General features: G+C 40.6%; 1 protein-coding gene across 1 annotated transcript in view; it reads right to left on the bottom strand.

Moving 5' to 3' along the window:
• The window catches only part of SKOR2 (SKI family transcriptional corepressor 2), a 42562-nt gene that overhangs the window by 13336 nt on the left and 8593 nt on the right, over positions 1–20633 (bottom strand). Inside the window, exons 5-7 of the mRNA XM_025886331.2 lie at positions 10590–10655; positions 10111–10209; positions 323–390 (exon numbers count right to left, since the gene is read on the bottom strand). Of these exons, the coding sequence (XP_025742116.1) occupies positions 323–390; positions 10111–10209; positions 10590–10655 (233 nt within the window). The remainder of the gene's footprint in view (positions 1–322; positions 391–10110; positions 10210–10589; positions 10656–20633) is intronic.

Raw genomic sequence — 20633 nt, 5'->3', positions numbered from 1 at the left:
TCTAGTGCAGCCCAGTGCTGTGTTCACATGTTTGCACAGTGGGAGACAATGCAGGTACCTCTGGTTCACCCACAGAGACAGTTTACACATCTGTCTCTTAACACATGGTAGGTAGTTACATTTCGAGGAAACGTACTGACACATCTGTTTATCCTGTGTCTAAGTAAATCTTTCGGTAATTAGTATCTAAACCAGCTGAGAGGAGGTAAGTGGTAGGTGGACCAAAGGGTTTCACGGCAAAAACGTGAACAGTCTCAGACACTGGGTGGTTTGAAAACAAACCCATCAAGTGGCATAGATTTTTAAGTAGAAATCATCTTACAATTTGTAACTGTTGCACCATTTCTTCTCGGTAGGCTAGTTCCCTTTTCATCTGATCTTGAAAATTATCTGGTAGGAGAGACAAATAGAGAAAGACATTAATTAGAGTCGCAAAATCTTCTTTTAGCATTTTTAGTAAAAATATTACTCACGGTCCCAGAGAAGCCCATTCCCCTTTTTAAAAAGGATTGTGGTATTTTTTAAGTAAATAATGTAGCTGTTGGAAGGGATGTTTTCAAGGCTCCATAATCAGAACAGACAGCAAATGTTGAGAGAGTAAGGTCTATATCCCATAGTTCACAGCATCCCATAGCCCATCTAGATAGATGATCCCTCACATATAATAACTAGTCAGAGCACCTGGGTGGCTCAGTCGGTTAAGGGTCTGCCTTTGGCTCAGGTCATGATCCCAGGGTCCTGGGATGGAGCCCCATGTCAGGCTCTCTGCTCAGTGAGGAGCCTGCTTCCCCCTCTCCTTCTGCCCCTCCCCTTGCTTGTACGTGCACACGCACGTGCATGTGTGCTCTCTCTCCCTCTCTCTCTCTGTTAAATAAATAAATAAATTAAAAAAAAAATAGTCAGGAATGTCTGGTGCAGTCATGTTCTCTACCTTTGCCTGTTTGAGCAGGTCACAGGTATAGAGCTTCCACTGTCTTAGCAAATGTGGACTCTTGTGCATGCATGTCATGCCTCCTGGGTGATAAGATGAAGGTCTGTTAGCCATGTCTGCCTCTCTGCACTCCCTAGAGACTGATAAACATACTCTGATTCTCCTAACCTGTGAACTCTCTCCCTCTGCATCAGCCTTATTTTGTGGTCCTTTGTGGGCCAGGAGAGGTTCTACAGACCTTGCCTCCATCTGAGAACTGGCGGGGGTGGGGGGGGGGAGGGCTTTAAGACACATTGTTATGCAAACTATCTTTGCCGTCCTACATAGTGATCATTTTTATTGGGAAATGACTTTCCAACGTGTATCATGTCATTACAACCTCTCCAGGTGATTTTTTAAAAGTGTGGACCCACTAAAAGAAAAGGGGGAGTGGACCTGGCTAACTGGCATTTTCTGCCTTGTATGAGAACCTCACATGATCTCCTATGGACTCTGTGGTGGATAGTTAGGGCAGCAGTTTGGAAAAACCAGAAACTTTGTCACATCTTTTCCTCAGCTCTTCCTTTCACCTCCACAGCCACTGGTGTGTGAATCCTTCCCAGTTTGCCATTGTCACCTCCCCAACATGGACACCTTTTCCCTGCATAGCTTCCCAACTGACCACCTGGCCTCTGGGCCCTCCCTCTGTAAATCCCTTTCCTTCTCCTGCTGAAAAATCTGTGATGGCTTCCCATTGCTTTCAAGATAATAAATCCTTTCCTACTCGTGAGATGCTGGGTACTTGGAAATTAAAAACATATCCTTTTTATTTTTTTGACTTCTACCTTTCTATACTATTTGAGTTCCTTCCCCAACCTCAAGCACGTTTTTTAAATTAGTTAATTAATTAATTTATACTTTTTTAAAGAGTAGTTTTAGGTTCACAACAAAATTAAGGGGAAGGTACAGAGATTTCCCCATATACCCCCTGCCCTCACACCTGCATATCCTCCCTCATTATCAACAACCCCCACCAGAGTAGGACATTTGTTACAATGGATGAACCTACAGTGACACATGATCATCCAAAGTCCCTAGTTTACCTTACGGTTCACTCTTGGTATTGTACATTCTATGGATTTGGACAAATATACAATGACATATATTCACCATTATAATATCAGAATATCCACCAGTATAATATCAGAGAAAATACAGAGTATTTTCACTGCCCTAAAATCCTCTGTGCTTTGCCTATTCACCCCTCTCCTCCATTCACCCCTGGCAACCATTGATCATTTATTGTCTCCATAGTTCTGCCTTTTATATTTTTTAAAAAGATCCATTCCCTAGTCTCACCTCTGAATTTCACATGAAAGGTATTGTAATAGGGGAGGGTACATGACACAATGCAAGAGTCAAGGGGGGGTTACGGGGCAAGAAATGCTTGAGCAGAGATGTAGAAAACAATATTTTATACAAAGACATGGGAAGAGGCATAGGGAAGAGCAAGTGACTCAGTTGGTTGCAGCAAAGAGGGCAGAGGAAACCCCTGCATCCCATCACCCACCAAACCTGACTATGGTACCTCCCTGGGATCCTAGAAGATGTTAAGGACAATTCAGAGTGGAATGGTGATGCTTAGTCCTCACTTAATTCATGCTCACTGGTCTATGATGGTACATTTAATACTGTTCTTTAAGAAAAAGTGAAAAAAAAATAAAGCCATTAAAATGTTAGAAAAAGGGGCGCCTGGGTGGCTCAGTCGTTAAGCGTCTGCCTTCAGCTCAGGTCATGATTCCAGGATCCTGGGACTGAGCCCCGCATCGGGCTCCCAGCTCAGTGAGGAGTCTGCTTCTCCCTCTGCCTCTGCTGCTCCCCCTGCTTGTGATCTCTCACTCTCAAATGAATGGATAAAATCTTAAAATAAAATAAAATAAAATGTTAGAAAAAATGGTGAGTATTTTTATAAAATTTGGGTGGGGAAGGGTATCAAAGATAGAAAAACCAAAAGGATTGATAGATTTGATTAGACAAAAATTTAAAAATTTGGTATGACAATAAATCACAAATAAATTGAACCCTCAACACACAAAAGATCATGGTCAACATCTAAAGGTAATTGATACAAACAAAAGAATATTTGTGATGTGACAAAGACTTAATACACTAGTATGTAAAAAGTTTATAGAAATTAATAAGAACACATTAAAAGAAATATGAGAAGAGAATATAATGGGCATTTACAGAAGCTACAGCTGGAAAGTAGACATGGAAAGTGCTCAACGTCCCTAGTGTTGAAAGGAAACGATATGAGCTACCATTTTTCCTTCAGTTAGAAGAGACTAAAAGAAAAAGTGCGATGTGGTGTTCCAAGAATGGGAGTATAAATTAGTACAATCTTTCTGGAAAGTAACTAGAAATTACATATCAAGAGCTATAAGAAGTTCCTACTCTTTATTTATTTATTTAAAGATTTTATTTATTTATTTGACAGAGAGAGAGACAGAGAGAGTGGGAACACAAGCAGGGGGAGCAGCAGAGGGAGAGGGAGAAGCAGGCTTCCCGCTGAGCAGGGAGCCCGACACGGGGCTGGATCCCAGGACCCTGGGACCATGACCTGAGCCAAAGGCAGATGCTTAACGACTGAGCCACCCAGGCGCCTCTTATTTATTTTTTTTAATTTAATTTAATTTTATTATGTTATGTTAGTCACCATACAATACATCATTAGTTTTTGATGTAGTGATCCACGATTCACTGTTTTCATATAATACCCAGTGCTCCATGCAGTACGTGCCCTCCTTAATTGCCATCACCAGGCTAACCCATCCACCCACCCTCCTAGAAGTTCCTACTCTTTAACACAGCAATCCTTTCAGGAGTTTATCGTAGGGGAATCATTATAGAGATGTGCAAGGATTTAGTTCCGTGATGTCCGTCATCTAAAACTTTGATAACTTTAATGTCTAACCTAAGAATACATTATAAACTCAAAATAGATTAAAGACCTAAATATGAGACCTGAAACCATAAAGAATCTTAAAAGAGAGCACAGGCAGTAATTTCTCTGACATCAGTCATAGCAACATTTTTCTATATATGTCTCCTCAGGCAAGGGAAACCAAAGCAAAAACAAACTATTGGAACTACATCAAAATAAAAGCTTTTGCACAGTGAAGGAAACCATCCACAAAACAAAAAGGCAACATACTGAATGAGAGAAAATATTTGCAAATGATATATCCCGATGAGGGGTTAGTATCCAAAATACGTAAGGAAGTTTTACAACTCAATACCAAAAAGACTGATCTGATAAAAAATAAAAGGACAGAGAACCTAAATAGACATTTTCCCAAAAAAGATATCCACATGGACAACAGACACATGAAAAAATGCTAAGTATCACTCATCAGCAGGGAAATACAAATCAAAACTACCATGAGATGTGATTACACCTTGCCCCTGTCAGAATGGGTAAAATAAAAAACACAAGAAACAACCAGTGTTGGTGAGGATGTAGAGAAAAAAGAACCCTTGTGCATTATTGTTCATGGAAATGCAAACTTGTACAGTCACTGTGGAAAACAGTATGGAGGTTCCTCAAAAAATTAAAAATAGAAATAGAAATACCAATAATTCTGCTACTGGGTATTTACCCAAAGAAAACAAAAACACTAATTTGAAAAGATATACGTACCTCTATGTTTACTGCGGCATTATTTACAATAGCTAATATATGAAAGCAACCTAAGTGTCCATTAATAGATGAACAGATAAAGAAGATATGGTATATATACACACATGGAATGTTATACAGCCATAAAAAAGGATGGGTTTGTGTTTTTGTGTTTTTGAATTTTTCTTTCTTTCTTTCTTTCTTTTTTTCCATTTGGGACAACATGGATGGACCTAGAGGTCCATCATGTTAAGTGAAATAAGTCAGACTGAGAAAGACAAATACCATATGATTTCACTCATATGTGGAATCTAAAAAACAAAACAAATGAATAAAACAAAAAGAAGAATTAGACCTATAAATACAGAGAATGAACTAAGAGTTGCCAGAGGAAAAGGGGATGAGGGCATGCGCCAAATGCTTGAAGGGGAGTGGGAGATACAGGCTCCCAGTTATGGAAAGAAGAAGTCCTGGGAATAAAATCACAGCATAGAGCATATAGTCAGTGGTATGGTCCAAGGGTTGTATGGTGATCCATGGTAGCGACTCCTGTCGTGGGCACAGCATAACCTAGAGACATGCCGAACGACTACACTGTATGCCTGAAACTAATGTAACATTATGTGTCAACTATACTCAAATAGAGAATCTTAAAAAGAAAGTACATTTATGACTCCCTGTAGTAGTGGAAAGAAGCTCATGTTAAGTGAAAAACAGGAGAGTAAAAAATGGGGTGTCTAATATTTCATTTTGTTAAAAAAAAAAAAAGATTCAACATGCGTATAAAAAGCTGAAACTCCAAAATGTTAACTTTGGTTATCTCCAGGTGACAAGATTATGGGTGACTTTTCTTTCCTTTTCTTTGTATTTCTGTATCTTTACGGTTTCCTACAACAGGCATGTGTAAAACTTTTGAGATATAAAAATTGTTAATTGGCAAATGGAAAAAAAAAACCCTAAAATTTCTGCTATGCTCTAAGGGTTGATGAAGGCACAAGTTAAGTGCAGATTAACAAAAATCATTAAGCCAATTTCTCTAATGGGACTTACTTAAAACCCAGCTATTTCTAGAAAATGAAAGTATAAAAGGAGGTAGCAGAGGAAAGCACCGATGTGCAGTGTGCCACCCAACACAGTGGCAAGGGCTGTGCTCTGCAAACATGGACAGTTTGAAAGCCCAGGGTTTTACAAACAGCAATAAAAAGTATGCAACCTACGTTCCCAGGACCAGAAAAAAGAAAACCCATATGGTACATCTGGTCCATGTGGTCCATCCTACTCATCAAGCAATAGGCTTTGGGGCTTACTTTGTTTACATTGTATTCATTTTGTTATCACTACTTTTATTTTATTTATTTATTTATTTTTTAAAGATTTTATTTATTTATTCATGAGAGACAGAGAGAGAGAGAGAGAAGCAGAGGGAGAAGCAGGCTCCCAAGGAGCAGGGAGCCCGATGCGGGACTTGATCCCAGGACCCTGGGATCATGACCTGAGCCGAAGGCAGACGCTTAACCATCTGAGCCACTCAGGCGCCCTTGTTATCACTACTTTTAACAACTGTTGGACCTTTTCGTCCATACCGTCCGTGTCCGTATTTTAGATTTCCTCCATCGCTCCGTCTCTGGAGGACGATACAAAAAAGAGAGAGGAAACCATGAATGATTGTGGTAAGAGCCAGAGGTGAAAGATGGGATAATCATATTCAAGTAGATGAAATATAGCTTGTTTTTAATAAAAGTAACCTTAACAGTAACATGGAAGAGTAGCTCTTTAGAAGAATCTAAAATGATGACATATAGTCAAAATCTACTACTGAAATATTTCACGGAGCCCCAGTCACTGGGCCTTCCTTGTCCTAACTGACTGGCCTTTCCATCAGTTCTCTCAAGTGCCATGAATTTGTCACATGCAAATCCAAGGACTCAACTTATGAGCCCTCACTAATCTCCTTTATACAACAGTTTTCAGCTTCCCAATCTCATTCTTCATTGTCGGTTTTAATCTCTTTGAATAGAACACCAGAATGTATATCAGTCATGTACTGAGAGCATGTCCTGTGCCCCCAATATAGCAGGTGCCACGCAGACAGCAACAGAACACCCTTTCCTGAACCTGTGAACAATGCCGTGGGGTAGAGGAGAGTAGCAGGTGTAAAACAATCTGAGAGGAAGCAACACAAACACCTGTGGAGCTAGAAATTAACACAGTAGGACGTCAGTAAAGAGTGCCTACTGTGAGAGTAGGAAGGCTTCCAAGAGGTGGTAGCTTGAACTGTGTCCCAAATGATTAGGAATGCTTAGATGAGGGGAGGCATTCCAGACTAGAGAAACATAGTCTGCAGAGGTGGAAAGCAAGGGGAGAGAGTGATCTGTAGGGTAACCGGAGCTCAGCAAGGAGGGGAGTGGAGGTAAGACGGGAGAGGCATGGTGGGCCAATTATGGAAAGTTTTGAGAGTCAGTCAGGAGTTAAATTAGATACAACATTATCAACAGTAGGGGAAAATATAGCTTCTTGGGTAGAAGATCTGGAGCCAGAGGTAGAGCTCTGGCAAGACTGGGCTAATGGCAGTGGGCAGAAAGGGCTGGGGTAGGGAAGATAAGAGAGGGCCCAGGGCACCCCGTTGCAGTGAAGAGGGCCTTCTCCACTGGTTGCCTCATCCAGCGACTCTCTGGCAGGTCCCCAGCTCAGAGCGGAGCTGGTACCTGTGGCTAGAGAGTGAAATGAATGGAAACTATAGTCAAGGGATGGATGCCATAATAAAGGAAGGCCTAGGGCTCCAGAAGAGAAGGGAGGAAGAGGAAACATAGCTGTTAGGGAAGGGCAAGCAGTGACTTTGGTGGCAACCATGACTTCCAGATTTACAGCAAGTAGAGACACCTGCTTATTCTTCTTCCTCCAAACTTCTGCCCCCAAGTATGGAGACCTGCTTTCTCCCCCCCCCCCCCCCTCCCCCCCCCCCTCCCCCCCCTTGTCCCCCTCCTCCATCCTTCTGATCTTTCCATTTACCGCCTCCATGCCCAGGATTCATTCCTGTGGTCCTAATTAGCCCTCAGAACCACAACAAGAAGGCTAGGAGAAACTCAGAAATTTGAACCTATTTTAGAAAGGCTTTTCTAGAGCTCAGTGCTCATCACCTCCTCCTCCACCCTCACCACCACCATCCTCACAGCTGACGGTACCGAGCACATCTCTCGGCAGCACCTCACGTGGTTCCTCTCTTTTACTCCTTGGGTCCTCCCACAAGACAGGAAGTATCTGGCGCATTTGACCATTTCCAAGGTCCCACAACCAGGAAGAGGCAGAGCCCCAGAGCGAACTCAGGTCTGGGTTCCTAATCCTCACCACACGTGATAGTTTAGCCGAGGTCCACAGTGTTCTAAGTAAACCGCGCTTTTAAATGTCATGACTGAGTCCCCTTCCTAGTAAAAGGCTTTGCAAAACTCTGGCCGGGATTCCTCTACGCTTCCTTCCTTCTGATGCGGCTTCACAAAGTTCCGTTTTCCCCCCTCTGAGCGAATCTAAATCTGTCTGCAAGCCTCACGGCCTCTCACATTTAGGAAACAAGCACGTAATGCACATTTGCTATTTTCATTGGTGTGAAATTAACTGCCTCTTTGTGGTATGTCTAAACCAAACTTGGGCACACACATGCCACTTCCTTCGTCAGTGGAGTATGCTGCAGATAGAAAACAAATTTTGTTGTTCTTTAATTGAAGTGTTTCACGTATGTGGCAATCACAGAGGATTAGCTTTAATTCAAAAGGATGAATGATACGTCTGAATCAAAATGGGGCCAGTTGTACTGTAACATTCTAACTTCTTTGGAACAGAAACAGGTACATACTCTATGGCAGGGCAATTAAGAAGGAAAATGTACCAATTACCATAAATTACTTAATTCCTTAAAATGATTAATTAGCTTTGATCAAGGGGATAAATTACAGATACACTGCCTTTATGGGGAGTTAGCTGGGTACTTGAGCAGTTCAATGGAACTTTGACCCACCTCTGCTGGATCTAAAAGCAAGGATTTACAAACTCAACAATGAGATAAACATCAGCTCATAGGGGAAGCAAACAATTCAAGGTCTGCTCATTGCCGTAAGGAACTGGGTATTAAAATACTGTCTTAGAAATGAGAGAACCGTGGATCCTTTGGAAGCACTTGGTTTTTATGATCTCAGAGATACTTTTTAAATGTTTCTTTCTCTTTTTCTTGAAGCCACAATGTCATGACGATCCTAACACACTATTCAAAGCTACAGGCCAGGCTCCACCCTTCCATCTTACTCCGAGCCCTCAGCAGGCAGTGTCAAAATTCAAAACACTGAAACACTGTGAACTCCGAGCCTCCCCTGTGGGTACTGAGAGATCACAAACTTGGCAGACCCTACTGCTCCTTGTGGTCAGAGCTCTCCTCCGTCATGCATCCTCCTTTTTTTAATCCCTGCTAAGTGCTCAGTGGAACTCAGTTTGAGATGTGCCAGGAACCTAGTCCTCTTCAAAGCTGCTGCCCGAGAAGGCACGTCTTTTAGTTGTGCTGACGATCACATGTGAGAAGCCCTGGTGAATGCAGACCTTCATGCTCATGTTATTAAAATTGTCACAAGTACTAAAAAATCTCCCAGATGCTGGTCCATGGCCCTAGCACAGGAATGGCCAAGGTGAGTTTTGTGGTTCCCGGATTCATAACAAGGGGCATGCTGACATTTTAAAAAAGGGTCCCAGAAAAAACTAATATTAAATTTACAGAATTCAAAACATAGGTTTACATACTAATTTCTTTCCCACTTTCCTTTCTCTGGAGCGAGGAATACAACTAAAGGTAACTCCAAAAAGCTTGAAAAAACCCCACTGTGACATATTTGTCCAAATGTGACCCAGCCCAAGGCTGGTGAATTTTAGAAATGTGGACACCTAGCATTAAATTCTAGGACTCTGGGAATAGAACCGACAGTTTTTACGCTACCGAATCCGCCACCAAATTTGGAATGGAATTTTAACATTGAATATGAGTGGAGAATTCAGAACTGCTAAGTTATACTAATCTCAGTCAATCAAATAGAGATATGTACACCGAACTGTTAAATTGTAAATCTTCATATTTATACACATTTCAAGCACCAGGAAGCTCTCCAGCTCTATCCAAGAATAAAAATTAATTGTTCTTTTGTTTTTCCTTCCCTGGAGAATAAAAATACCTGAGTAATTCTTTTGTTTTGAAATATATAACCTAAAAATATCAGAGTATTTAGCTATGCCTACATATTTTAAATACACATAATACATACACAAATATCAATACAATAAATCCCAAAAGGTTCTCGTAAGAAATTTTATCTGTGAGCTGATTCAAAGCATAAATAACAGACTAAAATTTCCAAACATTTAGACAGAGGCCACGGGAAGACCCGTGGCACTTGACACAAGCACTTCGTACTCAGAAGCCCACTTTTAAGCCTAATAATAGAAACGTCATTACATATCATAATGCAATAAGATAAAAATGATTCCTTACTGAATACTGGGAAAGACGTATTTCCTTTTAACACTTGGAATTCTTGTTCTAGCCGTCTCCGTAAATCTATTTGTTCAAATAAAACCTTCTGAAGTTCTTCTAATAAAGAAAAACAGAAGAGTCATTTTACTAATCTTTACAAATAACTCTCCAGAGAACTGTTATATATGGCAATTTATTATTATACGACAAAATATTTTACCAGTTTAAAAAGTGTTACATAGACATAGGATAGATTTTGTGCAGAAATCCATGAATATAAATCAATGTAATATATTATTTTAAAGTATTATATTACAGTGTCATGTATTGATTGATATGTATGCATTAATCTCAATTATATCCACCCAATGGTCCATATATTATTCATATGTTGCTTGTCAAGCTTAAAATATGGTGTAGAACAAAAATATCCTCCTATTATCTCCATGGTCTTTTGAAGCTAAGAGAAGTTCTACAGAATTGAAACTTTTCTTTACCTTTCCCCATATTTTCAACATCCTTTTTGAGTGAATGAGGTGAATTTGTCTCTTGTGTGTGTTCACCTTTAAAAAAAGGAGAAAAAATATTGGTTTTGTGTAGTCTATTTTCTGAAGGTTTGCTTTTCATTTTCTGTTTTAAAAAATATTTATTTGAGAGAGAGCACGAGGGAGAGGGAGAGAGGGAGAAACCCAAGCAGGCTCCTCACTGAGCACCAAGCCCCACACAGGGCTCGATCTTACAACCCTGAGATCATGACCTGAGCCGAAACCAGGAGTCGGACACTCAACTGAATGAGCTACGCGGGTGCCCCTCTTTTCATTTTCTTTTAATATCTACGAAGGAGCTTGGTGAAGATGACTTGAAAGTGGCAGTTCTCAGAACCAAACGCTGTCCTCATTTACTCGTGTACAATTCCCCTGAAGCACGGCAAGAGCGGCAGGAAAAGAGGAGGCGGTCTACCTGGCCTGAAGGGGCAGCCCCTCCCCGCACCGCTCTCGCTTCTCTACAAGGCAGGTCCTTGTTCCAGGGGCAGAAGAGGAGGTTGTTAACATATTCCGAAGAATTCGGATCAGAGTTCCTCTCCCTCCAGACTGTGAGGGAGCCTCGTGGCAACTGGAGACCCTCAAGGCCGTGGAAGCAGAAACCTCCTCCCTTCTTGGGTCGCCACAATTTGGGGGCAGTTGGAAAGAAACAGGAGGTGGCTTTTGTTCTCCTTGGGAGAGAATGTATAAGCCTGGAGTTTTCCTCAAAACTGATAGTTGTTTTTTTTCTTTAAAGATTTTATTTATTTGACAGAGAGAGACACAACGAGAGAGGGAACACAAGCAGGGGGAGTGGGAGAGGGAGAAGCAGGCTTCCCGCTGAGCGGGGAGCCCGATGCGGGGCTCGATCCCAGGACCCCGGGATCATGACCTGAGCCGAAGGCAGACGCTTAACGACTGAGCCACCCAGACGCCCCAGTTTTTTTTTTTTTAATCAACCTAAAACAGAGGTGTGAAATAAGTTATGTTACTTTGTAATATTTACATGCTGATAGTTTCAGAACGACTTGGTCTTCAACCAATAAAAACTAGATTGTGGATAAAAGTTAGGTGCTGTTCTTACCTATTGTGTTTATGTGCTAACTAGAATGATGGCAAGCCAAGAAAATGGATTTATGTACAGTCATACATTGAGTCTGTATAACCTACAAGACATAAACCAAAGGAATCCAATCATTTAGCTAACCAGAATTTGTTTTTCCAATTTCAACCTGCTATCTGCAAATATCCACATAATATAATTAAGCTGGCCATTTTCATGTACAAGAGGACAGACAAAGGTGCTCTCAGGTTTCATGGATTCCCCCTTCCTTGAACCCCTGGGTTAGCTCCTGCTTCTGCATCCATGGTGCTGTCTGCTTACTCACTTTCCACACCCACCAGGCTGTGTACTACTTGAGGGTAGGGGCTCTGTGTTTCCTGTACGGCCAGTGCCTAGTGGAATGCTGGACACATAATAGGTATTCAATAAAGTATTTCAGTTGTCACTGAAAGGAACCCCAGGAGGTCAAACATTCTAAATGACAGTACAGGCCAGAATGCATCATTTCAATTCTCTCCTCACCATTCATTCATTTCCCTTCCTCAGCAAGAAATAGAATATAATGGCCCTAGGCCCTGGTAGGAATACTGGGAGATTTCACTGTCAAGGTAAAAGTTCCTGCAAAGAGGGAAACAGAATTTCTCCACAAAGCAGTAGCCTACAGAATCAAGGATGGACAGGAAAATTTTTAATGTGATATTATAAATGTTGATTCTGCATTCTACCCAATGACCGTGGGGAGTACGTATTTGCAGGAATGAGTGGATTGCGTATATGTGTGTGTATGTATATATATATATACATGTGAATATACATATATGCAAATATTCCTGCACATGTGCATAGCGATGAAAAGGTACTTCCCCTGGCTCCCCGTCATTAGGACAATGATATCTTAGGCATCTCTGAGTTCCTTAATGACAGGCATTTTCTCTACCATCTAGATCATATCTGTACAACCTCAGTCTCACTTTTTGTTTTGGACATGACCTCCTCTCTAGGCTTGGCTCATTCAAACCTGGCTTTCTTCTTTATATAGAATCATGAAAATATCTGTGAAGCGTTTTAAATATACACTTCACTCTGATTCCTAGAAAATACTACTCTCTGAAAGAAGAATCACATGAAGGTTGATAATAAATCATAAATATATAAACCAAGAATAATGGCATTTTGAAGTGAAAATAAATGCCTATTATGTGTCTATTATGTGCAGTTTTACCTGTTTACTCCAGTCTCAGTCAATCAGTTAAATGCATAGCTGTTTCATAGTCACATACAATGTTGAGTCTGAACAAGAGAAGAAACAAGCATGCGTGTACATCTGCAACCATCTGCAGGGCAGAGGGAGGGTTTACCACCCTTCACTGTCCCAAGCACTGGAAACATGATTTAAACGAGACCATCCATTTCTGAATAGGCAGCTCTAGAAGCTGTGTTCTGATCACATTATAGACCTTTTTGATTCATTAGGGTATTTTGTGGACTGTTTATCTTACATTATACTTCAGTTGGATAATTAAATTTAAAAATGGAACTATGATATGTAAACATACATTTCTTTTCTACTTCACAGTTAGGAGGTTGACATAGGTGTGAAACCATTAAACAAATGGCTGGTTGCTTGGAAACTACTTTAACCACAAGCAAATCTACTGATAATATTAAGTTTTTCTCTTCACCAGCTTTGTGGAGCTTTTATTAATCTTTTACATCAGTGTCTTATCTCAAATACATAATTTGCAGCAACTTCTCGGTAAAACCTGCCAATTTGGAGCTTAGAAGATTCAAATGTTTCACTTATGAAGGGTTTTTTAAAATGGTTAAATGTTAGGTAAATAAGGAGCACAGACGCTTCAGCTGCCCTTTTTTTTTTTTTAAAGATTTTATTTCTTTATTTGAGAGAGAATGAGAGATAGAGAGCACAAGAGGGAAGAGGGTCAGAGGGAGAAGCAGACTCCCCGCCGAGCCGGGAGCCCCATGCGGGACTCGATCCCGGGACTCCAGGATCATGACCTGAGCCGAAGGCAGTCACTCAACCAACTGAGCCACCCAGGGGCCCCTTCAGCTGCCTTTCTGTGTATCTTTTACTGGACCGTTGCCTTCTGTATATTACTAATCTGTGAAACCAGATTGTTAATGGTGGTTAAAAATGACCTCTGGGACAGCCTGGATATGTTTGTTCACTATTACTGCTAATATTTTCCATCTGGTTAAAAAAAAAAAAGGCAGTCTAATACTAGATTAAATAAATGAGATTTACTTGACAATGAGCTTCCAATTTTTATAAATATTCCATTAGGTTAAATGCATTTTACTTTTCCAAAATTAATGAATGGATTTGGAGACATCCAGAAATTAAAATGCTCACTTTCCTTCCCACTTTATTTCCCGTTTAAAAAAAAAAAGTTACAAAACGGCAGGGGGAGATTTTAATTGTGTTGAGTTATAGAAGGGAACATTATAGTATGGAAGGAACATCTTTCTTAGAGGCCAGGCTTAACTGTATCTTAAGTTAGACTGTCAAAGAAAACAGCTGGGTGGCTTAAAGTTGGGGAATAATGGGTAATAAGGGCATAAAATGCATCCAGTGGACTGATGTGACCGGAATCTGCTGCTCAGGGACAATGCCTACAACAGGACTCCACAAGTGCACGTTCACAGAGCCAGTTTGCTGTGACCTGCATCGCTGCCCATGCATCCTGCCTGTCTTGAAAGGCAGGGGCAGCACAGCGCCACGTAGGGGGAAACCACACCCTTGCCGAGGGCCCTGGAGGCCAGAGAGCCTGGGGCCACAGGTTTGCCGCTCCCATGGTCTCTCCAGGATCCTCAGCACCAGGTGGTCCCACATTCCAGGTGAAAGTTCCACCCCACCCTTGGTTCTGCCCTCGCAGAGCCATAGGAAACTGGAAGTACAAGAGGGACGGACGTGAGACTATGCCGCACTAAAGCAGACACAAGCGGTAAAAAGCAAATGAGGGGGAAGTGTAATATCCAACAGAAAACAACAACAACAACAACCAAACCCCAAACCGTCAACAGATTCATTAGCACCACCTTTCAAGGCGCAAGGGTAATTACTTTCTCTTAAATATCATGGCACACCTCTGCTCAAGAACCATGCAATGATTTCCCATGGTCTACGTTGCATAATTCACTCTAAATTCCTCCCCCCCCACCCCCCCCCCCCCGTGCCTCCAGGTTCTCCCATAACCTTGTTCCATTCAGCTGAGCCAAGCTGCCTTTCTCTATCAGCAAGCACAAACCCTTTATTCTAGTCGGGCCTTCATTCCTCACGCCCACTGGCTCTGCCTTATGTTTTTGCCCTTCCCAAGGTGCCCCATCTACAATAAGAATGCCACCCAAGTCCCTACTCTTCCGTAAAGCCTTCCCCAACTTCCGCAAATGCTGTTGATCCATTCCTTCCTAGGCTGAAGTTCCAAGGGCTTATTGTCTTCACTCGACCGCCTGACGTTGTGGGGTTTCAACTCAGCAAGCCTAGTCTTCCCCAGCTAGAAAATCTGCTAGCTGGGGAAGACTCTGAGGGCAGAGAGACCTTTGCCCAATAGGTAACCCCATCACCTCTACCTTAGGGAGGGGCACAAATACTGTTTGCTCTTAATTTAATTCAATCTGGTTTGCAGAAGAAATACAAAGCAATGCTACTTTAAATCCTCAGTTGTCATAAGGGGTTTTTAAGCACTAACTCATCCCTATGAGTGAAAAAGCACATTCTGATCCATTTGGATAACTGAATACATACTCTATATTTTCAGTTTACTGGGGAAGTTTGTGATGTTTCCATTTGTGTTCCTGTCTGACATTTTGGAAAATTTCTTTCAGAGCTAAAATCATAGCACTGAATTTTAACCAAGACACGAAAATATTAATGTTTATGTCTGCTGTGGCCTCCAAGGGCAAAAATAACTTACATTTTCAGAGCTCATTTAATTTTAAGGGTGCCTGGGTGGCTCAGGTGGTTAATTTTAAGAGCCAAACAAGTAGGTCAGATGACCTGTTCTGTTGGTGGTCATGGGACAGGGCAAAAAGCTGATTCAATACATAATCACTCTTTTCAGGCTAAACTTGAATTCAATAAACAAGATCATTCAAATATTTTACCTTGCGTGTGTATAGGGTTTGCTAAGTATGCAGGGTACAATATGCAATGCCTGACATTTGGATAAAGAGTTAAAACACTGGCATTCACCCATCCCTTTTATGGAAATACCTTCTCTCTCCTTTTGCTCCCCTCCTGGGGGTTCTACTCCCTGGAGCCTGCAACCAGCATTCAGGGGACCCATGCTGCAGCCCCAGGGGCTAGCAAGCTGCTTCCCACGAAAAGGGCTTCTAGTTCCTCCGGGACCAGGACCGTTGTTGACAATACTTGATGAAAAACGTTTGGAGGGGGGCGCCTGGGTGGCTCAGTTGGTTAAGCGACTGCCTTCGGCTCAGGTCATGATGCTGGAGTCCCGGGATCGAGTCCCACATCGGGCTCCCTGCTCGGCAGGGAGTCTGCTTCTCCCTCTGACCCTCTTCCCTCTCGTGCTTTCTATCTCTCATTCTCTCTCTCTCTCAAATAAATAAATAAAATCTTAAAGAAAAGAAAAGAAAAACGTTTGGAGGAAACGCTCCCATTGAAAGAAAGGGTGTCATTTAATTGTACACTGAAGGATAAATTGAGTCAGGGAAACTGTTTTGGTTTGGGGCTGTGCCTCTACATAAGACATGTAGACATGCCCTCTAACATTTGGATGAAGAGTGAAGATTTCAATCAAACATCCAGATGTTTCCAGAGTTGGTGGGTGGGGTCTCCTGTGCCACCCTACGCGCTCTGGTGCCCCTGAGCAGACCCTGGAAAAGCAGCTGTGATTGTAGAGATTGTGGAAGTTCCTGCGAGGTCGTGCCCTCAGGGCTGGGCTGAGGCTCTGCTCTCCGCCTCCCAACAGCTTCAGCCCAGGGCCAGGACTTCTGTGGAACAGACTCCATTTATACAGGTTTTAACTCCCCAGGAAACTCTGCATTCTAATCATTAACCTTAATTTTAGAATCTGGTTTTTAATTTTGATTTCCTGGGATTTTTACTTTCTCTTTCTCTAACAACCAATCTTAGAGGTACAATGCGGATGGGGTCAAAGTTCATCTGCAGTTAGCTAAACTAGTGCATTGAACAATCACCAAAATGCAGCACAACATACGGTTTAGAGAAGTTTTTAAGAACACTTTGCATTAAGGCATTAAAAAATCAATGACACGGAAAGCGAGGTTAAATAATTTTCCCCTCTATCAGTAGGACACAGACTTCTGCTAATTTCTTGGTGTTAAATTCTACATTAAATTCTTCCCCTGTGATGTTTGATACTTCACTGAGGTCACAGAACAGAAGAGAAAAGAAAATCAATACCACTGGAGAGGCTATGCTACAGAATGAACTAGATATTAACTCCATTAGTGAAAAAAAAAGGAGTAAGAGCAAGATTAATACCAGGGAAATCATAGCAAACTAAGAGTTATAGCAAACTTTATAAATCATGATCAAAATTTATTGCAAGTTTGCATACACATTGCTTTTTGAATTAGTATATCTTGAGTTCATTTAGAATTCTCTGGAGTTTCAGAGCTTGTGCTTTCAATAAATGCTATTTTTTTTCTGGAGAGTTTTTCACTGTCTTTCTCTATCTCCTTAAATGTCATATAAATTTTTAAAAAATCATTAGGAAGAAGGGAGATTTTTTTATAAATAAAGAAACTGATATCTAAAATATGGGGATAATTTAATTTTGAACACATATATTGAAAAACCTCAAAATTCATTGTTCATAAAAATGTAGTCATTCAGGGCGCCTGGGTGGCTCAGTTGGTTGAGCGGCTGCCTTCAGCTCAGGTCATGATCCTGGAGTCCCGGGTTCGAGTCCCGCATCGGGCTCCCTGCTCGGCGAGGAGTCTGCTTCTCCCTCTGACCTTCTTCCCTCTCATGCTCTCTCTCTACCATTCTCTCTCTCTCTCAATAAATAAATAAAAATCTTTAATAAAAAAAATGTTAAAAAAATGTAGTAATTCAGAGGTGGGAGGTTTTATCGAATTTTACAGGTGGATAAACTGAGGCACAAAGCAGCTAAAGTATTTACCCAAAGTCACCTAGTGAGAGAAAACTCAGATCTACCAGTTGTACTCCTTAGAATTTTTTTTCTCCTTCTTTTCCTTTTTTTTTTTTAAATCATAAGCATGTTCTAAGATTGAATGGAATAATAAATCAGAGTGCCTCATTCGCTATATATTCATGAGAAGTGTAACTGCTTCTTACTATTCTCAGAAATCCGTCCATAGCATATTAAGTACACTAGAGAATCATACCGGTGAAAATCAAATTGATTTTAAAACTTCTATACATATAACAAGATGCAGCCACGCTCTGAGTCCAATGGTGCTGGCATTTCTACAATGAAATGTATTGAAATCCGGGATGACTCCACTTCCATGATTTCCTTGACCTGCCATAGCTTTGAGCTGTCTCACCAGCTTACCCCACTGCATTCAATTTCAAATCACTTAACTTCACTAAAGTTATTGAAAACGGATATGCAAAACCTTACTCTGGGATTGCAAGCAAAATGCTGTCGTTTATATTTTTCAGTAGGTAATATTTTGACCAAACTACCAACCCCGCCTAAACTATATTACTTGGCTTTAAGCCGTGGGTCTAATCTTAAAGAGACCTATGGATAAAAGTTCTACAGGCTTCTGAGGAATTTTGGCTGCTGAAAAACTTCATGTTTGGTCCTTCTAATTATATAGAAATAGAATATCTGCTGTGTGTAAGGCTAATGATCATTAGCAGGGAGGCTCTTAAAAAATCATTTAAAGATATCATCCTTTAGGTTCCTGAAAAGTAATAGTTACTAATAAGGCTGAAAGGTTGGAGGAAGACTAAATTTAATTAAAATGATGAACTAAAAAAAAAAAACCAAACAAACAAAAAAACAAAAAACTGGAACTAAGTATTGTTGCTAAACTGAACTTGTATTGGGAAACAATTGAAGCAAGTATCTATATTTTAAAGATATGTCTATATTTTTACTTGTTTTGAGAAAGGACATAGAAATTTCTTGGTAAACTGCACTTATGGCCACGGAAGTGAAAAATTCGTATCAAAATCAAAAACTGAATTCTGACTTATTAGGTAGTGTGAAAAGACATTTTATGCTTCTATGTTATATTGCGTGTGTGCTGACATAAAATACTGGTATTTTCCAATAATAATGATTGGATTAAACACTGACACACGGTTCCATAAACCTTATCTGACCGTATGTTTTGCAGACCGTTATTATAGTGTTCATACAGCATTACAACTTATCTTTCGTCCCCTCTTGATTGGAAGCAACCAGAGGGCACAGACTGGTATGGATTTTATCTCTGAATCCCCAGTGCCTAGCAAAGTATCTAGCACAGCGTAGGCATTTGGAAGTATTTGTGGAGTAACTGAGTAAATAAATTAGTTAATGCAATCACATGGATGTGGAAGTTAACAGTTGTTACATGGGAAGAAATATACCTCCATTCACAGTCAGGGTGTTCTGGATAAAGCATTCTACGCCTACCACTCCAAAGCAGCTAGTCACAGGTCTTCATAATTTCATGGGCTCTTCTGGATTTTTGACACTCTACTAAATGAATGGATTCTTGGAGTCTGACCACAAGTAAATATGTTAATACCAAAACATAGGCCAAATGGGTGCCCACTCCGGGATTTTCTCGAAGATGCATTTCAGTACAAAGACCATGAGCTAATCTTCCCTGCAAGACAGGACAGCTGAAGGTACACCACGTTAAGTCCCACAACAACCCAAACTCCTGAACATTTTTGGTGTTTAAAACATCATCTCCACATGCTCAGCAAAAGAACCATAAGGATGAAGTTCTTGTGACCCAAGATTCCACGATAAATTTAACAAAATGAACATTTGTTCATTTCAATAGTATTTGTCATCCTTTCCATGTCCCACCTGTCTCCCATTCAATACAGAATAATAATATACTTTAACCTACTACCTACACATTCCTCTGAATAATGTGAGAATAAAATTGTAATATGGAAGATCAATGTGGAGCAAGTTTCTCTGGGAATCTGTATCAAATTAATTATTGTGAGGAAGGGACTAGTAATATATCAATAGTGTGACTAGATATTATTACCAACGTAACTACTGACTGTACTACCCTGAGCTCCAGGCACTGTGGAATTTTTATGTGAACGCTGATCCTGACTATACTTTTCCTTACTTCATTTTGGCTTTTGTATTTCCGTCTGAATATCAAACAACAGTGGAGTCCATGGTTTCTATCCATTCTGGCTCCCGTCCTTGGAGTTCTGATGGCTTTTCAGGGTTTACTGAACTTACTAAGCATGGGGGAACCAAACCGCTTCCAGGGAAAGGAAGAACGTGTTTTCAGATGTAACCAGCCCAGCCATCCAAATCGGAGGAAGATGGAGAAATTCAGTTTTTAGCAGATCTACTGAGACTATTAATATACATGAAGAGAGCATAACTCTGTGAAGGAGACAGTATGTTCTAATACCTTTAGATTTCTGATGGGTATGCACACTGGTTAAAATGTTAACTTGAACATTTTATAAAAAATATGAATACTAGCTGTTAAGTGTGATGTAGGAAATTAAAGTTCCTAAGATGAAATTATTTCAGTTTGTGGAATTCGGATTTTCTCATTAAATCTATGGAAACTCCTTTAAATGTAACAATTTAAATGTCAAACTATCTCATAGTTTTGTTCAAATCATTGCCACCTCTGGAAAGGCTATGCACATTTCACATCTTTTATAGAATATTTACAAAATTTTATTTTTACTTCCTTCAAAATTTGTGTCCGAATAGAGTAACAGCTTAGCACAAGCAGACTTACGATGATTTATGATTTAGCTAAATGAAGTGTAAGGT

Source organism: Callorhinus ursinus, unplaced genomic scaffold (assembly GCF_003265705.2).
Source record: "Callorhinus ursinus isolate GAN/ISIS: 27379988/994484 unplaced genomic scaffold, GSC_fseal_2.0 scaffold11, whole genome shotgun sequence".
Classification (NCBI taxonomy): domain Eukaryota; kingdom Metazoa; phylum Chordata; class Mammalia; order Carnivora; family Otariidae; genus Callorhinus; species Callorhinus ursinus.
This window is presented reverse-complemented; position numbering and strand designations above follow the sequence as displayed.